The sequence below is a fragment of the Phragmites australis genome, chromosome 16, assembly GCF_958298935.1.
Source record: "Phragmites australis chromosome 16, lpPhrAust1.1, whole genome shotgun sequence".
NCBI lineage: Eukaryota > Viridiplantae > Streptophyta > Magnoliopsida > Poales > Poaceae > Phragmites > Phragmites australis.
In genome coordinates, this window is record NC_084936.1 from 8,831,695 (window position 1) to 8,849,508 (window position 17,814).

Consider the following 17,814-nt stretch of genomic DNA (forward strand, 5'->3'; position numbering starts at 1 on the left):
AACTGCCCGACTGCTGCTCGGACGCCTTCAATGGCGGCCAGGAGGGGATCGGCAGGCCGGCCAGGCACTGCGAGCGCCGGTGGGTCCCAGGCTTCTCCGCCGGATGCCTCCAGGGGGGCCGAGCTCTCCGCAGGGCCCTGTGCCGCCATCCGCCCCGGGCTCTGCCTGCCCGGGGTAGGCTCCTCCGGAGCCAAGGCCTCGGACGGCAGCTGCGTTCCCGCATCAGCCGCCTTGCCCACCGGCCCCGGCGAGGCATCCGCCTCCACCGTTCTCCGCCCCGGGCTCTCCGCGCCCGGGGTAGGCTCCGCCGGCGCCCTTCCGGTAGTCGCCGCCACCGCCTCTCTCCCTATGGCCGCCACGTCGATTGGCGCCTCCACGTCGATTGGCGCCTCCGCCGTTCCTACACTGGCCTCCGCTGGCGCAGCGGGCAGGTTCGGCTCTGGCCTTGGCGCCTGCTCCCTCTCTGTCGCCGCAACGCCTGCGGCCGGCCTACGGGAGACAAGTAAAAGTTGTCAAAACTTAGTTCGGGCCGAGAGGACCCATGGAAAAGCAAGAAAAATGACTCACCGATACCGCCATTTAGCCGCTGGGAGCCTGATGTCCGGGTCCGGTGCCGTCGGTCCGGACCCCTCCCGCCGCCTCTTCCGCTGGGGGCTCGGCTGGGCCACTGCACGGGCCTCGGGTGCCGCCGTACGAGTCTCGGTCTCCGCCGCGCAGGTCGCAGGCGTCGGCGCGGGCCCCATCCGCACCAGGCGCGGCTCCAACACCGGAAACGCCGCCGCTGCCGTCGGTGACGGCGGAGACTCCGGCAGCAGGATTAAGGCCCGGGGTCGTTTTCCCCGGTCTCCCGGCGTCAACTCTTCAGCAGTTTCAGGGGCGCCCTCTTCTCTGGCGCGGCGGCTACTGCTTATGGCGGCCCCGTCGCCAGCCTGCGCCGAGCTGCCAGCAACCTCCTCGCCCAGGAGTTCTTCCAGCCCGGGGAGCTCAGAGGCCTCGGGACTCCGGCTTCTTGGCCGGTCCACGGGCCCTTGGGCATCAAACTCCGGCAGCCGCCTCATGATAGCCACCCGGTCGGGATGGGCGCAGAGCGCCATCTCCGGCCACGGGAGCTCCGCCCGGCTCATGTCCTCCAACCCGGTGATCACTCGGGTCATCCCTCGCAGCTCCGCCAGCCCCAGATCCCAACTCGCGCCGATCTGGGTCCTAGTGATGTCCTCCGGCCCGGTGTAGAACCAGCTTGGTCGGGCCCGCTCCCGCAAGGGCGCCAGTCGACGACGCAGGAAGTCCACGACCACCATGACAGAGGTCAGCCCAGACTCGCGCAGCTCCAAGATGCGCTCCAGCACCGGCTTTAGCCTCGCGTCTTCTGGCGGCGGCGCCTCCCACGTCGATCGCCGAGGTTCCGCCGCCTTCTCTGGCAGTTCGAGCCGCTCGTGGGGGTCGATGTCGACGAAGAACCAGTCCCGTCGCCATTCCTCCCACTTGCTGCGCACCACCTGGGGAATATAATGGTCCCCCAGGCCTTCCCGGAGCCGAAGGTTGCAGCACCCCGCGACGTCCGCCGTGGAGTGCCCCCTCTTCTTCCCCACCGGCCGAAGGACGAAGAAGTGGCGAAGCAGCGTCGCCGACGGCATCACCCCCACGAACATTTCGCAGAGATGTGCGAAGACCGCCAACGCCACGACGGAATTGGGGCTTAGGTGCGCCATTTGGATGCCGTACGTCTCCAGCACTTGCAGGAAGAAGGCGGAGAACGGCGGCACCAGCCCCGCCGCCACGAAGGAGGTGAAGAGGACGGTTCGTCCAGGAACGGTCGTCGTCGGCGTCAGAGTCGCCGGCCTCACCACCACAGCGCCTTCCTGACCCTCCGGCACCAGCAGCTTCTTGATTTTATCCGCCGCCTCCTCATTCCTCAGGCGGGATTCCGGCAAGATGCTGACCGGAGTCCTATCCCGGCGTCCCCCTCCAACCCTCGTCATCTCGGCGGAGTGGAAGGTGATTTTCGGTGGTGGAGAGAGGGAGAAGGAGGAACGCTCCGTTTTGCCTGGGATTTTCCTAGGGCTTCGAAGCACGAAGGAAGCAGGAGCGCGAGTGCGAGGGAGTGTGAAAAAGGGGAACGGACCGATCCGTTCCCCCTTTTATATCTCAAAATTCAAAAACTGCCGCCCCGACGGTTCGCTCGGCGAAGCGTCGCCTCGGTCGACACAACTGTCTGGCGAATTTCCCGCCGATCGCGCGACGTCAGCGTTTGCCAGGCGTATTTTCCTCGATCTGCGCGACAACCGCGCGGGCCGCCCGTATGATTATCACGCCCCTAGGAAGTTGTATGGACACACGTCCACTCATCTTCCCGTTGGGGCCTGCTTGATGTCTAAAAACTGCAGGGGCCACCTCTCGAAAGCTTGCCACATGGCATCCGGCCCGCCTTGGCCGCCTTGGCCTCGGTCGCGACGAAGGGCCCATTCGCAGTCTCTGTCCCATCAGCTGCCAAACGGGCCCGGGGGCTACTGTCGGTGTATTTAGAACCAGGGGTCCCTAAGTCCCGAGGCCAGACCGGCCGTCCACCACATATCACCACCCTGCAAGATAGGTAGAAGCAGAGTCCCGGGAGAGAGTGCTCGGGGCTGCACGTGGCAGCCCCCGAGGACTCGGTACCCCGAAGGTCCCGCTGAAGTACTCGGGAGAGGGTGCTCGGGGCTGCACGTGGCAGCCCCCGAGGACTCGGTACCCCGAAGGTCCCTCCAAGGTGCTCGGGAGAGAGTGCTCGGGGCTGCACGTGGCAGCCCCCGAGGACTCGGTACCCCGAAGGTCCCGCTGAAGTACTCGGGAGAGAGTACTCGGGGCTGCACGTGGCAGCCCCCGAGGACTCGGTGCCCCGAAGGTCCCACCGAAGTACTCGGGAGAGGGTGCTCGGGGCTGCACGTGGCAGCCCCCGAGGACTCGGTGCCCCGAAGGTCCCACCGAGGAGCTCGGGAGAGGGTGCTCGGGGCTGCACGTGGCAGCCCCCGAGGACTCGGTGCCCCGAAGGTCCCGCTGAAGTACTCGGGAGAGGGTGCTCGGGGCTGCACGTGGCAGCCCCCGAGGACTCGGTGCCCCGAAGGTCCCTCCAAGGTGCTCGGGAGAGAATGCTCGGGGCTGCCCGTGGCAGCCCCCGAGGACTCGGTCCCCAGAAGGTTCGCGCAAGATCATTCAAAGACTCAAAGGGCCCCGTCGTCAGGGTGTCATCCAGTCAAAGGCCCGATGCCGCATTTAATAGGCGCGCGTGGCCTGACATTCTGACATCCTGACATTCTCGGCTGCCCACGCCCCAGTGTCAGACCCTGCCATGCACTGGCAGGGGGGCGTGGGTCCATTAAATGCACGGGTCCCGTCCCGTTTTCGCCTGCGCGCCTCGGGATAACGTCGCCAGAATCGAAGCGCTCGGCCTGCCACCCTGCCCTGGCAGGAGAACAAGACAGGGTGGGCGCACCGGGCACCTCTGAGGCTGTCCGGTGGGCCCTTTTCAGAGCACCCCGAAGCTTCCGCAGCGGCTGGTGGTCGAATGCACGCCGCCTTCCTCCACCGCCCCTGTCACTTCGCCAAAATGAAATGATTACGCCTTTCTCCGTGGCACCCGGGCATTCGCGTCCCCTCTTTCCCATTCAGGATATGTCGAGGTCGGCGCATCTATAAAAGGAAAGGATGGAGGACACCAAGAAAAGAGAGGAAGAAAAGAGTCAGTCGAAGAACAAGAAAACAACAGCCCCCGATCGCAAGACGATCAAGAGACCAGCTAGCTAGAACATAAGAGCCTCCAGCTTTTTGTAAACGGCTCTCCTTTGAGAACCAGATATATCCTTGAAGGATCCCCTTCAAGGATAGATATAACACTCATACAGGAGTAGGGTGTTACGCCCCCGCGCGGCCCGAACCTGTCCAAAAACCCGGTGTACCCGCAAGCCAGCGCATTTACTTCCGTTCCCGCTTATTTCCCATACAAGCTTTTCTAGGATCATCCCCCCGGCCGAATCTCTAAAGAGGGGTCTCTCGGGATCCCTGCGACAGGAGTTCACTCTCCGACAACTTGGTACAATGTAAAATCACTCCTTGATCCTTTTTCTAGGCAACAACACCTAACAACAACTCTCTCTAGGTCTAATAGCACTAATCACTCCCTAATCTTGTATTTAATTGCATTGGATGATCACTTTTAGCACTTTGGTGGCTTGATGTATTCTTAAGTATCTATGAGTTTCCCTGGACTCCAGCACACTCAAATGGCCGAGTGAGGAGGTATTTATAGCCTCAACCCCGTGAACTAGCTATTGCCCTAACGATAAAAAAAGACTGTGAACACCGGATGATCCGACGTCAATAGCAGTACAAACACCGAACCATCCAACATGTACAGCAGCAAAAACTAGCTATTGGAACCGCATTCAAACTCATTGTGAACGTCGGATATTTCGGCGTTATCTTGAACTCTATCACCAGACTATCTAGTGTATATACTTAAGTCAACTGAGCCACTTCTCACTGTGCATTTTTCTGGTGTGCAGATCCTCTGGTCATCGGACCATCTGATGTGTACAAACACATCAGGCAAGCTGTTGCAACATCTCCTGAAAAATACTCTAGTGTAACCAATCCTCATCACCGGACTATCCAGCGCGTTCAAAACCTTTCCACTGAAGGATTTCCCAAGTATTGTAAAATGTTCCAACTGTACTTAGTGCACCAATATCGGACCATCCGACGTTAACAAATTTTCTAGGACTTGTCCAATTGAATCCAATCCTTGTCTCGCTTTGGTGGCTTCTTCCTGTATTACATCCATGAGACCTACTAAAACATATATTTGATAAACATGTTAGTCATATTAACTATGTTATCATTAATCATTAAAATCATATACATACTTAAAAAGACAATGTTCTCTATAACTAGACGTGGCCAACTGGGCCGCTCGGCATGGCACGACCCAGGCTCAGCTAGTTATAGCCCATTTAGGCACGGCCCATTAGCCAAACAGGTCGTGCCATGCCAGCCCACGTGCCGAGCCTTAGGCCCAAGCACGGCCCACTTATGATCATGCCGTGTTGGGCCGCCCCACTGCACAATAGGCTCGATGAGTTCATTATTCATAATCACAACCTCGGTGATTAATCATAATATCATCCTGGTAGTCTCGTCATATGTTTTGTGCCCAAGATGGAAGCACATTCCTTTACAACATATAGCATCACAATAGAGCTTAAGAAAGAGCAAGTAATTAAAGTTATATTACAAGTTCTTAAGCATGCAATAAGTTATTACAATTTACAGCAAAAGAGAGCTAGGAGGTGACTAAAACCTGCTCAACTCCTAACCAGCAAAAGAAACTAAGGGTGCGTTTGGTTGGAAGTCGAGGTTGGATGGGATATGACCATCCCTGTTTTTCAGGATAGGATGATTCAATTTTCTGTTTGGTTGGATGGATGGGATGAGCCAGTTTTCTATTTGGTTGGATGGATTGGATGTGCTAAGTTAGTTATAAATTAGTACATCACATGAGAATAATATTAGTGATTTTTTAGATTTTTGGAAATTTATTGGAGGCAATAAAATTGTTAGAATTTATAATAGTAGATTTATTTAGAAAATTTTAATTAAATATTGGCTTATATTTTTTTAATCAAACTAATTAAAATAGGTTTCTAATGAGCTCTAGTTTGCTCATAAAAATATTTAGAATTTTTGGACCACTCTTATAATCTAAATAAAATCGAGAGTTAAATAAAAAATATAAAATCACACGTACCAACGCTCGGCAGATGAACGTGGACGAGTCCGTCCGGGTTTTTTTACGGGATCGACTGATACAGGATCTTCAACGAATATTCCCTCCACATGGATGGTCCTGTCCGTTTCTGACCTTGAACCAAACAGCCGGCAGGAGCAAAAAGGTGGATGGAGCGATCCCATCTAGCCCAGGACGATGAACCAAACGCACCCTAAGCAGCAGAAGACTAAAAGATATACAACAAAATAAGAATGAAGCCACATGCCCTTAGGCTCCACCCTAAAAGCACGACCTTCGAGAGTAGGATGAACTACTCTTGCCCGCCACCCTGATCGGCAGGCACAAAGTAGCCAAACACCGACCTTTCCTCACCTACAAAACCTGTAGAGCAGCTAAGTACGAAAGTACTCGTAAGACTTAAACCATATAGAGCACATATACATAGCTCAACTCCAAGGATTATACATTGAGCTATTAGTAAGGAAAAGCCACATGGTTAAGTTAAACATAAGCGGTAAGTAACCTAGACACATAGATATGAGCAACTAACTTAACCAACAACAACATAATTCTACACGACCATAACCAACTAAACATAAATAATTAGAACCATTGAACATATATGTAACAAAGACCAACTCAACCATCTTCCACATATCCAACCATCAACCACAAGCAAAAACTCTACGGTGGGACAGAAACATGCTTGTGACTGAGAGCGCGACATTTCAAAATATTTTTACACCCTACAGGGGATACTCCTGAATCCACACGACTTAAGGACCAAACGGCTTGTATGACCACACAGGTCCATACAAGGGGTACTCATGTCATCCTTTCCCAATAAGCCTCAACCATTTGGATCATGCATCACTCTGCGCGGAGGTACTAGAACTACTCCCGGAGAAAACTAGCACCTCTTACAAGCCCACCAGCTCACACCATAGATGTTCACGCTCAAATGATCACAACTATATAGGTATTCGGCTCGCCTTACCATTAGATTGGCATGTGGTGAGTAAGGTAAGTGCTAAAGCCGACTACACCGACGATCGGTGTTTAAACGACGTAAGCGGACTCTGGTGTCCAGGTTCCTCTTGTGGCCTACCAGGCTTTCCTCTGGAGTAGATAACACCCCTAGCACCATCCACATCTCGTCTCATACTCACCACTCATCTAACTATCATCAACCCATATCCAACATTGTGATCATTGTGAAAGTAAATATCACCTATGCTCGCGAACGATGAAACAATCACCGCTCGACTTCTACTGAATGACCTATGCATTGCTAAGCATTTTGATTTAATTTGTAACCTAGACATCAGCAACATACTCAAGGTAACAAGGAAAGGATGAACAACAAATCAATGTAGAAGTAATGCATTCAATATAGGATCTACCCATTTGTACCCGATCTCGACTTGACACATGCAAACATATATAAGCATAGTTCATCAATTTTAGACTTCATTCAATTGAACAAAGGTGCAATATGCTTAGTTACTTGTCTTGCTGCTCAGACGGTTGTCTGATACTCCTCGCACAACACTCATAGAACTCCGGGAGGTTGGCGTCGCCTTCAACCACGGCCGAGTCACACTCCAATTCTTCGCTCACTAAACAAGAATGCGTGCAATGATGAGCATAAATGAAGTGCAACAATGTATGCTACAATATACATAACAACAAGCTAAATGGATAAGACATATGCCAGATACTATGCCAGCAGTCGAAGTGCCCATGTGCTCGTGTGGAGACCTTTGTAGGGTGATGAAGTCCACCGAATTCTCTGACACCTACAGAAGAGGGTTCTTCATGTGCCCAAACTATGAGTACGATCTACCTTAGGACAGCATCCATGGTGGCTACAGATGCTAGGTAACACTTCTGGCCAAACTACTTCAAATAAAATTGTGATTTACCACTAAACATTTTGGTCTCCGTTGCAGTCTCCGTCACCACTATGTGACTTTGTACAGTGGATAGATATTAAGCACTCGCCAGTAGATCTGTTCCTCCTACACGAGCAGCACAAGGCCACTTGGAGACACTTCCATGAAATGGAAGCTGATGAGAGGAGGGAAGCTAAGCGCAAATGCATTTAGGAGGAGCAACAAAAGATGTGAGAGGAGCAAAATCACAAGAAGGAGGAGGCATGTGAGGCAGAGAGGGAGAGGAAGCGTGAGAGGGCACGTCGGGTGTGTGAGGTAGGACCGAAAGCTACAAGGAAGGGAAAGTATCCAGCTGCACTTAGTAGAGTTGATGTTGTAATCATGTTTTTTACATTCCCTAAGGCATGTTAGGTTGAGGCTGTACATGGATAGGTTAGAATGATCATGTATCGTATATGCCATCATGTCTATTGTTGCTTCGATTACAATTCCACATATCAAAATTTCTCAAAAACATTGAATGGAAATAGACTTTTAAATACTTCAAAAACACCGAATGGTGAAAGACGGACAATGCTAACTCTAGCGCAAACCAAAATGAGCATGGTGAAACCCTTAACTCAACAACCCTAGGAAGATGTCACCGTTGGTTGGGCGACATGAAGATGTCTCCCATCCAACAAGCGACATGAAGATGTCACCCTCTTGTGTCGCCTGTTGGACGGGCAATATCTTTTGTGCCACGTCATGCTGCCGCCACAGTAGCCTACCATGTCAAGGTGTCACCCGTTGGATGGGCGACACCTTGCTATCACCCTTTCAATGGGTGATGGTAGGTTACAATTGAAATTTTTTTAAATAGATGCCTAGTTTTGCAAATATTGAAAATATATATATAAAATGGGTAGAGATGCACACATGGGTTGGGCTAAGAGGAATGGACCCATGAGCTAGGGGTGTTGGGCTAATGGTGGTTAGAGGTGACAAGGATGAGCAAGGGATGGTGAAGTGGGCTAACAAATTGCATAAAGCTTAGAAAACTCCAAGAAGAATCCTATGGACTTCAAAAAATTTAAGAATCTCAAACAAAATGATATAAATGATTTCACAAAAGTTTCTTCAAGAACTTGGACGTGACATGACCCACCTCATTGGCACCCCTAAATTGGACAATGTTTGGAGCCTTCTTCGTCCACATTTCCTTCTTTGTGCCATATCTTGTGAAGCGGCTACCTGTTTGTAGCTGATCGCCCATGTCATAAGGTCTATTTGATTTTTTAAATCCCAGTCTCTGATCATGAAGCAATTGTTATGGATGCTTTATAGTGGGCAAATATTATTCCATATGTTACATTCCACACTTACCCCTTACACAGATCTAAATAGGTCTCATGGTACGTCTATTCGATTCTTTGCACCATAAATGAACATGCATGGTCCTCCATTTATTTCTATAAGCGTCGAGTAACAAACTTAATATAAACATTAAATGCTTCCTTTTAACCAATATGAAAAGGGATGCTTCCTCATTCCATATGTAGATCATGGCTATCTGTCTTGTATATTTGAAAAAAATTGTGTGTCTCAAGCTCTAAACATTAAGCAATTATCTTATGGATGCTTCATATATAAAGGCAAATCTTTGTGTTATATTCCAGCTAGCACTCTTGGTGTGTCCATTTCATTCTTCAAACCATAATTAACTTTGTTCGTCTGTTTATTTCTATAAGAGTTCATTCTAAATATGCCACCTTCAGACTAAGTTCCTCGTTAGTTTATACATTAAAATGCTTCCATTTAACCAATACCTTCCTATTGAATTAGCATGGTGTCCAGCTAAAAATGACCAATAGGACAGCATGCATTCACACCAATCCAAACTCATCTTCCTATTGCATCTCTATATAAACTCATGTGCACCATCCCATCTCACCATATAATCTCAATCTACATACTGTTCTAGAATACATATATAGCCAATAAACAGCATATCACCAATTAGCTAGGTGATGGTGAAGGCTAAGCTGACCAAGGGTAGGCAAAAGATTGAGATCAAGCCCATCCAAACCATGAAGGCACGTCAGGTATGCTTCTCCAAGCGCCGCCCAAGCCTGTTCAAGCATGCCAGCGAGCTTTCCACCCTATGCGGTGGAGAGGTTGTTGTTGTCATATTCTCCCCTGGTGGCAAGTCCTTCTCCTTTGGCCATCCCTCTGTTTGCTCTGTTGTTGACCGCTTCCTCACTGCACGGACTTCACATGGACACACCATGGATGGTTGGAACTGTGGTAGTCATGGCTTGACAGGTACAAGCCATGAGATGAATCAACAGCTTGCGGAGTTACAACAGTCAATGGAGGCTGAGAAGCAGAGGAAGGAGAATGTGCAAGAGGCGATCGAAAGGGAGAGTGGGGGACATGTGATGCAACGTTTTATGTCTGATGTTGGGATATTAGAGCTACATGAGTTGTTGGCATTCGAAAAGGAGCTCACTGCAGTACAAGGCATGCTCGAGAGGAAGGTCCACCAGGTGCTGCAAGATGCCAAGAAAACAAGAAGACCACCACCACAATCTCATATGCATATGTCGCTGTCCTCACAGGTTTTGTTTGGTGATCAGAGGGGCAGACCCATGTATACCACTCTTCCAAGTTCTAGCAATGGACCACATGAGGTGCTTCAGGTCAACTCTTTGCTTCATGGTTCCCTTGGTGGCATTGGGAATTGCTTCCATGTCCAGTTTGGAGGGTAATGGCGATGAATGAACTGATCTTTCATATTATAATCTAAATATAGTAGTATAAGAATTTTATCATTTCAAATGCTGGATACAAATAATCTAGCAATCAAGTTCAAGGGTTTGTTATTGTTGTCATTTTCTTTAAATATTATTATGCTATCATTATCACTATGATTTAGGGTTGTTTCATATCCAACGTTTGGTTTGAGAAATCATTTAAAGGGTTTCTGTTTCTTTCTTTTCATTATATATTGTGAGATCACTATACTGCCCTCGTTGATAGATATTGATAATCTTCGCGTTGCCCTTGGAGGTGGCCGGCGCCCACTTAGTTGTGTTTTGCTCAAGGACGTTCTCAGGTAGCCCACAATTGTTCCAAAAATTGCATATATATCGTAGAGGCATATCATAGTCTATGCAATAAAATGCTTCCATTTAACCAATACCTTCCTGTTAAATTAGATAGTGTCCAGCAAAAAATGACCAATAGGACAGCATGCATTCACACCAATCCAAACTCATCTTCCTATTTCATCTCTATATAAACTCCTGTGCACCATCCCATCTCACCATATAATCTGAATCTACATACTGTTCTAGAATACATAAATAGCCCATAAACAACATAGCACCAACTAGCTATGCGATGGTGAAGACTAAGTTTGATCATGGTAGGCAAAAGATTAAGATCAAACCCATCCAAAACATGGAGGCACCTGAGGTATGCGTCTCCAAGCGCCGCCCAAGCCTAGTCAAGAAGGCTAGCAAGCTTTCCACTCTATGCGGTGTAGAGGATGCCATTGTCATCTTCTCCCCTGGTGACAAGTCCCTCTCCTTTGGCCATCCCTCTGCTGCTCTGTTGCAGACTGCTTCCTCGCTATGCGCACTTTGCATGGTCATGCATAGGTAGTGGGATCCATGGTGGTGATGGGGTGCCAGATACAAGTCATGTGATGAATCGACAACTTGCGGAATTGCAACAGTCAATGGAGGCCGAGAAGCGGATGAAGGAGAATGTGCAAGAGGCAATTGAAAGGAAGAGTAGAGGACGCGTGATCCAACGTTTAATGGCTGATGTTGGGATTTTAGGGCTACACGACTTGGAGTTGAAAAAGGAGGTATAAGATGCCAAGCAAACAAGAAGACCACCACAAGTCCACAACTTCAAATGCATATGTCTTTGGCCTCCCAGATTTTGTTTGGAAATAAGAAACTTACAATAGGGACCACTCAAACAGTTGGCCAGTATTATTGCAAATTCTTCCATGTGGGAAAAACAAGAATCAATCAAACCAAAACAACATACACAGTCAGCCGCCTGGCAATAGAACACACCTACGCTGACAAGACTAATAACTTGGTGGTAACCACAACGTGCAATCAGCAGAAAGAATCAAACGAAATTGAAGTTGATATGTACACAATCTTGTGATTTTAACAAATGTAACTTGGATGGTATGTATACACATACAACACTCTTACCTTTGAAACATCATTTCACTTTATCTCATTCAAACATCTCCACAAGTGAGCGCATCATTTTTATGAATTTTTTTACGAGAATATAATATGTATGTCACTTTAACATTCAATTCACATAGGGATATGTTTCAGAGTTTAACAAGGGATCCAAGAAAAAAATTAAGACACCACCATTAGTGTACAGATGTATTTTGGACTTGAACAGCGAACATGGTAATCGGCGCTGGCCCACCTTAGACACCACCAATAACGATGAGCTGCTGGAGTAATATATTTCAGCAGCAATGTGCATAATTGTGAAACTGAGCAGAATTGGCCTTAACTGCTATAGTACTTTTTTTGTGCTTTCAAATCAAGACAATGGGCGTGTTTGGATGGTGCCCAGGCTAGCTACGTCAAACCGTTGGCTTGCCAAAAAAAATTGGCAGAGCATTTGGTCACCATTGCTTCGCCCATGCAAACGCGCCCTTAGCACACGGTCAACGCCCAAAAATTGAAATGCGAATCGAGGTGTCATTCCAAATGCGTCCAATACGTCTAATATTAGATACTGTTCACAGCTGTGAGATAGTTTGTCTGGTTTGGAGCTTCTCTAGCTAGAGACAGCTTTTGGCTGTCTGTCCTTAGACTATTTTCAACCATATTCTTTTTATTTCATTCATTTTCCGATTCTCTCCTATGTACTTATTCCTTTTATTTTCTTTTATCTCCAACAGTTTCCCTTCGAAGGAAATTGTAAAGAAAAAAGAGAGAGAATCCTGTTCTGAAGGGAATAACTTTAGGAATCCTTTCGTGACGGGAACCGTGAAAGGAAACCGTTAGAGCACTGAAAGGAACGAAAATCCCGTCGTGAAGGGATTCTGGTCCTGAAGAGAAACCGTTAGAGATGGTCTTAGAAGCGGCTGGACTAAAAAAAGCTAAGCTAGTTTGCTGGCAGTTTAGATTTCTCTTGGGCTGGTGAACTATAGTTGACCAATAAATATTCGAATTTTACATGAATTTAACATGTCAAAAATATTTCGTATATGAAAATTTAAAATTAAAACCAACCACTTGAAATTGATTGTTACCATTTTGATAATTTTGGGAACTCACTATCTTGAAGATCATGTTTACGTAGTCAAAAGAGATAGATTATTTGCCTAATTCCTTGTTTCAGAGGAAGAAGATAAAAGAAATAAAGAAATCAAATGTCCTAATATCCATGGTCTAATAGTTTGGAACTATCCAAGAAGGCAAGAAAAATCCTTGAAGTATTTGATTCTGACAGATACCGCTGTAGCGAAAATGGTCCTATTAAATTATGATTGTGATTTGGTGATCAATGACAACATAGTCATTGGCACTAACATGTTTGTCATGTATATTCTTTAGTAGGTCTCATATATGCAATACATAAAGAAGCCACTGCAGCTGGGACAAAGATTGACTGAATTGGAGAAATTTTAGGAGAATTGCTCTCACCGGATGGTCCAGTGCTCTGTGTGTTGAACTCACCGAAGCATTTCTGACAAAAGGGGAGAGAAGGTTGAAGACTTCACCGTATAGTCTGGTGCTCAGCAAGGTGTAGAACCGGAGCTTTATCTACAGAGAAGAGCATAACTAAAGAAACCACTGGATAATCCGGTGTTGATGAAGAAGGTGGACACCAGAGTATTTTCGCTCGGGACAGAAGAAGTTGAACTCACCGGAAAGTCTGGTGATCAACGAACGATATACACTGGAGTATTTCTTGCAGAGGCGATTTCATTTGTCGAAGAATGAGGATGAACTAAACGGATGGTCTGGTGTCAAGAGGAAGTGCACCGGAGGCTTACACCGAAGTAATTTATATAGAGAGGCTACAAAGGCTCGGATGGCTCAAATGTACTTACCGGATAGTCCGGTGATAGAGATGTAGTATACACCAGAGTGTCTGGTGTTCACAGAGGCTTTGAGTGGGGCTTCCAATGGCTAGTTTCTGAAGATGTACTCACCGGATGATCCAGTGTTAGTACTACTTGTTGGAGCAAGAGATCGTCTTGCCCCAACAAATACGGCGAGAGTTTCTTCTAAGGAGGAGACTCAAGCTTAAAGGTAAAGTTTGAGAGGAAGGAACACCACAAGTGTATTGATAGTAAAAATATGGACCAGGCTAGGGGAGTATCACAGAAAGACTTTGTGATTGTGCTCCTCCGTGTTGGGTTGAGCGTGCTCCTTCTGACCTCCCTCTTCCAGGTGACCACGACCCCCTATTTATAAGGTAGTACATAGCTTAGTGTACAAGTTATCATAATGTACAAATATCTTGGACCTGGCCTAATTACTGGGTCTTATCCTGAATAACTACCTTTTACCCTACTTAGAAGATAAATATCTATCGTGGTAACTATTGTGGTGCCTTCCCCCTGAGGGGTGAGCCTGTTGCCAATTGCGGCCCGGCGCCGCTCTACCGGGGGCGTCAGGACGACTTGCATCGCGCTGGGGTGTCAGGATCAGCACCACATGCACCGGCATTAATCACCTGTCACCTCGCGTTAGGTCGGCTGTAGGGGGGTGTCCTTTCTTCCCTGATATTATCTCCGGAGGTCGGCTGCGTCTTTAGGCTTTGGAGGGCCACATGGGCGCCGGAGAGGTGGTTCGAAGGGGTTCGCAGCCTCTAGGGATAAGGCCTCATGCTAAGTTCGGAGGCCGAAAGCTCTGGAGGGACTTGTTGTAGCTTCGAGTCTTCAGAAGGCCACGTACGTGTCGAAGAGGTGGCCCGAAGGGGTTCGCATCGTCATCCTCACCATCGTCGTCGTCCTAATCCTTGTCGTCATTGTCACCGTCTTTGTTGCCTTATCACCGTCGTTATCGCCGCTGTTGTCAGCATCAGCATCATCGTCCTCCTCCTCATCCTTCAACAAGCTTGTCTGAGCCTTCTTAGCCTTTGGTGGCTCATCGATGAACTCGTCCCACACCTCGTCATCCGACGAAGGGGATCTTGGTGGTGAAATACCAAAATCGGACACGGAAGGTGGCGCCTCATCGAGCGGGGCCTCCTCCTTCCCGGATGAGGACATGAGTGTGGGAGGCGTCCTCAGAGGCGGCAATGGAGGCGGTAGCGGATCCATGTGGATCGCGCGTAAGAGGTGATGGTGGCCAGTGGTGGGTGAGAGAGAGAGAGAGAGAGAGAGAGAGAGAGAGCTCGAGAGAGAGAGCTAGAGAGCAGAGTGAAAGAGTGAGCGAGGATTTCTCACACTTAAAGTCACGTGCGTGAAGCCTAGCAGTCGCGCATGTGAAGATTTACGGATTTTCAGGATCACTACTAGTTTGTAAACCCATCCAGTAGTGATAGCCATTATCACTGCCAATTATTGTTTGCACATCTTTTGATGAGCTAATATCACTGCCGGTTAGTAATACGAACCAGCAGTGATAATTTTAATATGACTACTGGTTAGAAACAAGAGTTGGTTTGTATTACTAACTGGCAGAGATAATCACTATCACTACTGGTTCTTGCTAGCTCTGCTTTTTATGTGCGGCTGAAGCTTACGAACCGGTAGTGATATGCTATCACTGCCGGTTATTTTTAAACCGATAGTGAAGAGGGGGCACAGATGACCCTTTCTGTGGTAGTGAAAGCCTACAATTTGCTTGGAACACATCACAGACCAACTAGCATGCCAAACTTGCCCAAACCCTAAGTTCCATATTGCTAGAAACATTAACACCAAATTTTATCTCATGTTGCATAGCACCATTATCAAAATTATTACACCAAGTGTTATGATCCAACTCCCCAAGCAAGGCTAATCAATTCTACCCTTGATCCCACAAAAAACCAAGGCGGCAAGGTAGACATAAAGAAAACTAAGTCAAGCCTAACTTGGGTTTCCCACCGACAAGTATAAGCATGCAACTTTATAAAACAAAACATTTAGAGAACTTATGAACAAAATACATCAAGGATAACTTGCCTTCACCCTGGTGCTCAGCGGGTTCCAAGAATAAACACTAAAAATTAGCAAACTCCTCATCCGAGACATTGGCATCTAAGCGCAAAATAAAACAAGGAAATAAACACCAAGTAACAAGAAAGAGCCAAAAATGCACAAAACAACTTAATTTATTATTTTTATGCTTTTTGGTGAATTATAGGTGAAGGAAATGATTAGATCGGAGTTGCAACGGAAGAGATATGGCTTGGAAGGATGAGATAAAGATGTAGGAATTTTCCTAAATTTTTCTAGAGGTTTCTTGACTTTTATGGGATTTATTTCAATTTTCTAGCAATTATTTGGAATTAAAAATATTATTAGAAACACTAAAAATAATTACAACAGATTTTTCTAAATTATTTTACTAAATAAAAACACATTTTATTAATTTATTTAGAATTTTCTAGAATTAAAAATATTAAAGAAAACATATTAAACATTTAAACAATTATTCTAGATTTGTTGAAACATTACTCAAGATTTATTTATTATTTTATCACTAAAAGATATTAAAATAGAATTAAAACATTTATGTTACCAAGAAAACATTTTTAAAATATTTATTCAATTTATTAATGAATTATGAAAAAATATTATAGAAAACCTAATTTTGGATTTATCAGATTTTTGGGAATTATTTTTCTACTAAAAAAGGCTTTTTATTGCACACGACTGGCATCATCCTACTCACGTGGCTGCTGACTCCATCGGTGCTGCTGACTTGGAGGTCATTTCAGACCAAGTGCCCACGTGGCGTGCTAACTAAGTAAGGCTGAGCTGACGTGGTGCTACATTAAACCAAGGTCATCGATCGTCGAACGGACGGGCAAGATCTAAATGTGAAGGGGTATGTTCTACTTCTAATCCTAGTCATTCGATTGTGATCCAACGGCTGGGGAGAGGGCTACCTTGGCTCCGGCGGCTAGACGGCATCGACGACGAGCTTGGTCAGCGGCGCACGAGCGGAGTAGGGCAGAGACAACGCTACACAGCTTGGGAATCGACGGCGAGCGGCAGAAGGCAACATGGAGACGACAGTGAGTCCATTTGGAGGACACATCAGTGCTGGGGCAGCTTGTAGCAACCGGGCGACGATGAGGCTTCACGACATCGGCCTGAGCTGGGCGCAGAAGCTCCTAGGCGGCGCTTTCGCTTTGAAAAGTGGGGGAAAAGGATGCGGGGAGGCTGGGGATGCTCAAGGGGGGTCTAGGGGGTATTTATACCCAGGGCTCGGGATTCATCCTCGACTAGGGTTTCGAGGCTGGTGGCAATCGAACGGTGAATTCCTTGTGTAGAACTTTGAATCCGGCATGAAATTGATCTCTGTTTGATCGGCTATAGGTGCAGAAAAGGAAGGGAGATACGAAAGGTTGACAATGATGTGACACGGGGTCGGCGTGTGCGATGTGCACGGAAATGGGCTAGATGGCACCAGCCTTCGAATTTTTTTATTTTTACATTTTCTAACATTAATATTTACAGAAATATACCTTGAATGGAAAGATTTGTAGGAATAGACATATACCGCTCTCTCATAGGGTTGCAGCCCTTTCAGAGGATGGTAAGCATTACACGGTGGCATGAGCAACCCTTACCACCTTCTCATGCAGGTTAGGTCCCTTACCGCCCCTGAGAGGGCGGTTAGGCCCCTTTCCGCACCATGAGAGGGCGGTTAGGCACTGGCACCCTCTCAGGAGGCGGTTAGCCCCCGCGCTGACTCCTCACACCCTATTAGCCTCTATAAAAAGGTTCAAAGTCAGCCAAAATGACCATTTTAATCTAGAAAAAAAGAAAGAGAGGGGGAGGAGGAGAGGAGAGGGAGGCAGCGTGGCGAAGCCCTACTGTTTTTTATCTGTGGATGTTTTGGATTTCGGTTTCCATGATCGCTACGAGGCCTACCAGGCAGGTTGTTCCACCGTACAACCTGACCTACTCTAGGGACCACGTGAGGGTGAACCAGCGGCAGCGGTGACGGG

At 47.6% G+C, this 17,814-nt stretch overlaps 2 protein-coding genes across 2 annotated transcripts; both read left to right on the forward strand.

Annotated features, from left to right (window-relative positions):
• The first annotated feature begins 9,665 nt into the window (after positions 1 to 9,665).
• LOC133894920 (agamous-like MADS-box protein AGL29) lies at positions 9,666 to 10,406 on the forward strand. The gene has a single exon (XM_062335117.1). The coding sequence runs from the start codon at positions 9,666 to 9,668 to the stop codon at positions 10,404 to 10,406; it is 741 nt and encodes a 246-aa protein (XP_062191101.1).
• A 634-nt stretch (positions 10,407 to 11,040) lies between these two features.
• LOC133895038 (agamous-like MADS-box protein AGL29) lies at positions 11,041 to 11,518 on the forward strand. The gene is made up of 2 exons (XM_062335248.1): positions 11,041 to 11,212; positions 11,301 to 11,518. Exons 1-2 carry the CDS (start codon positions 11,041 to 11,043, stop codon positions 11,516 to 11,518), a joined length of 390 nt encoding a protein of 129 aa, XP_062191232.1.
• The last annotated feature ends 6,296 nt before the right edge of the window (positions 11,519 to 17,814 follow it).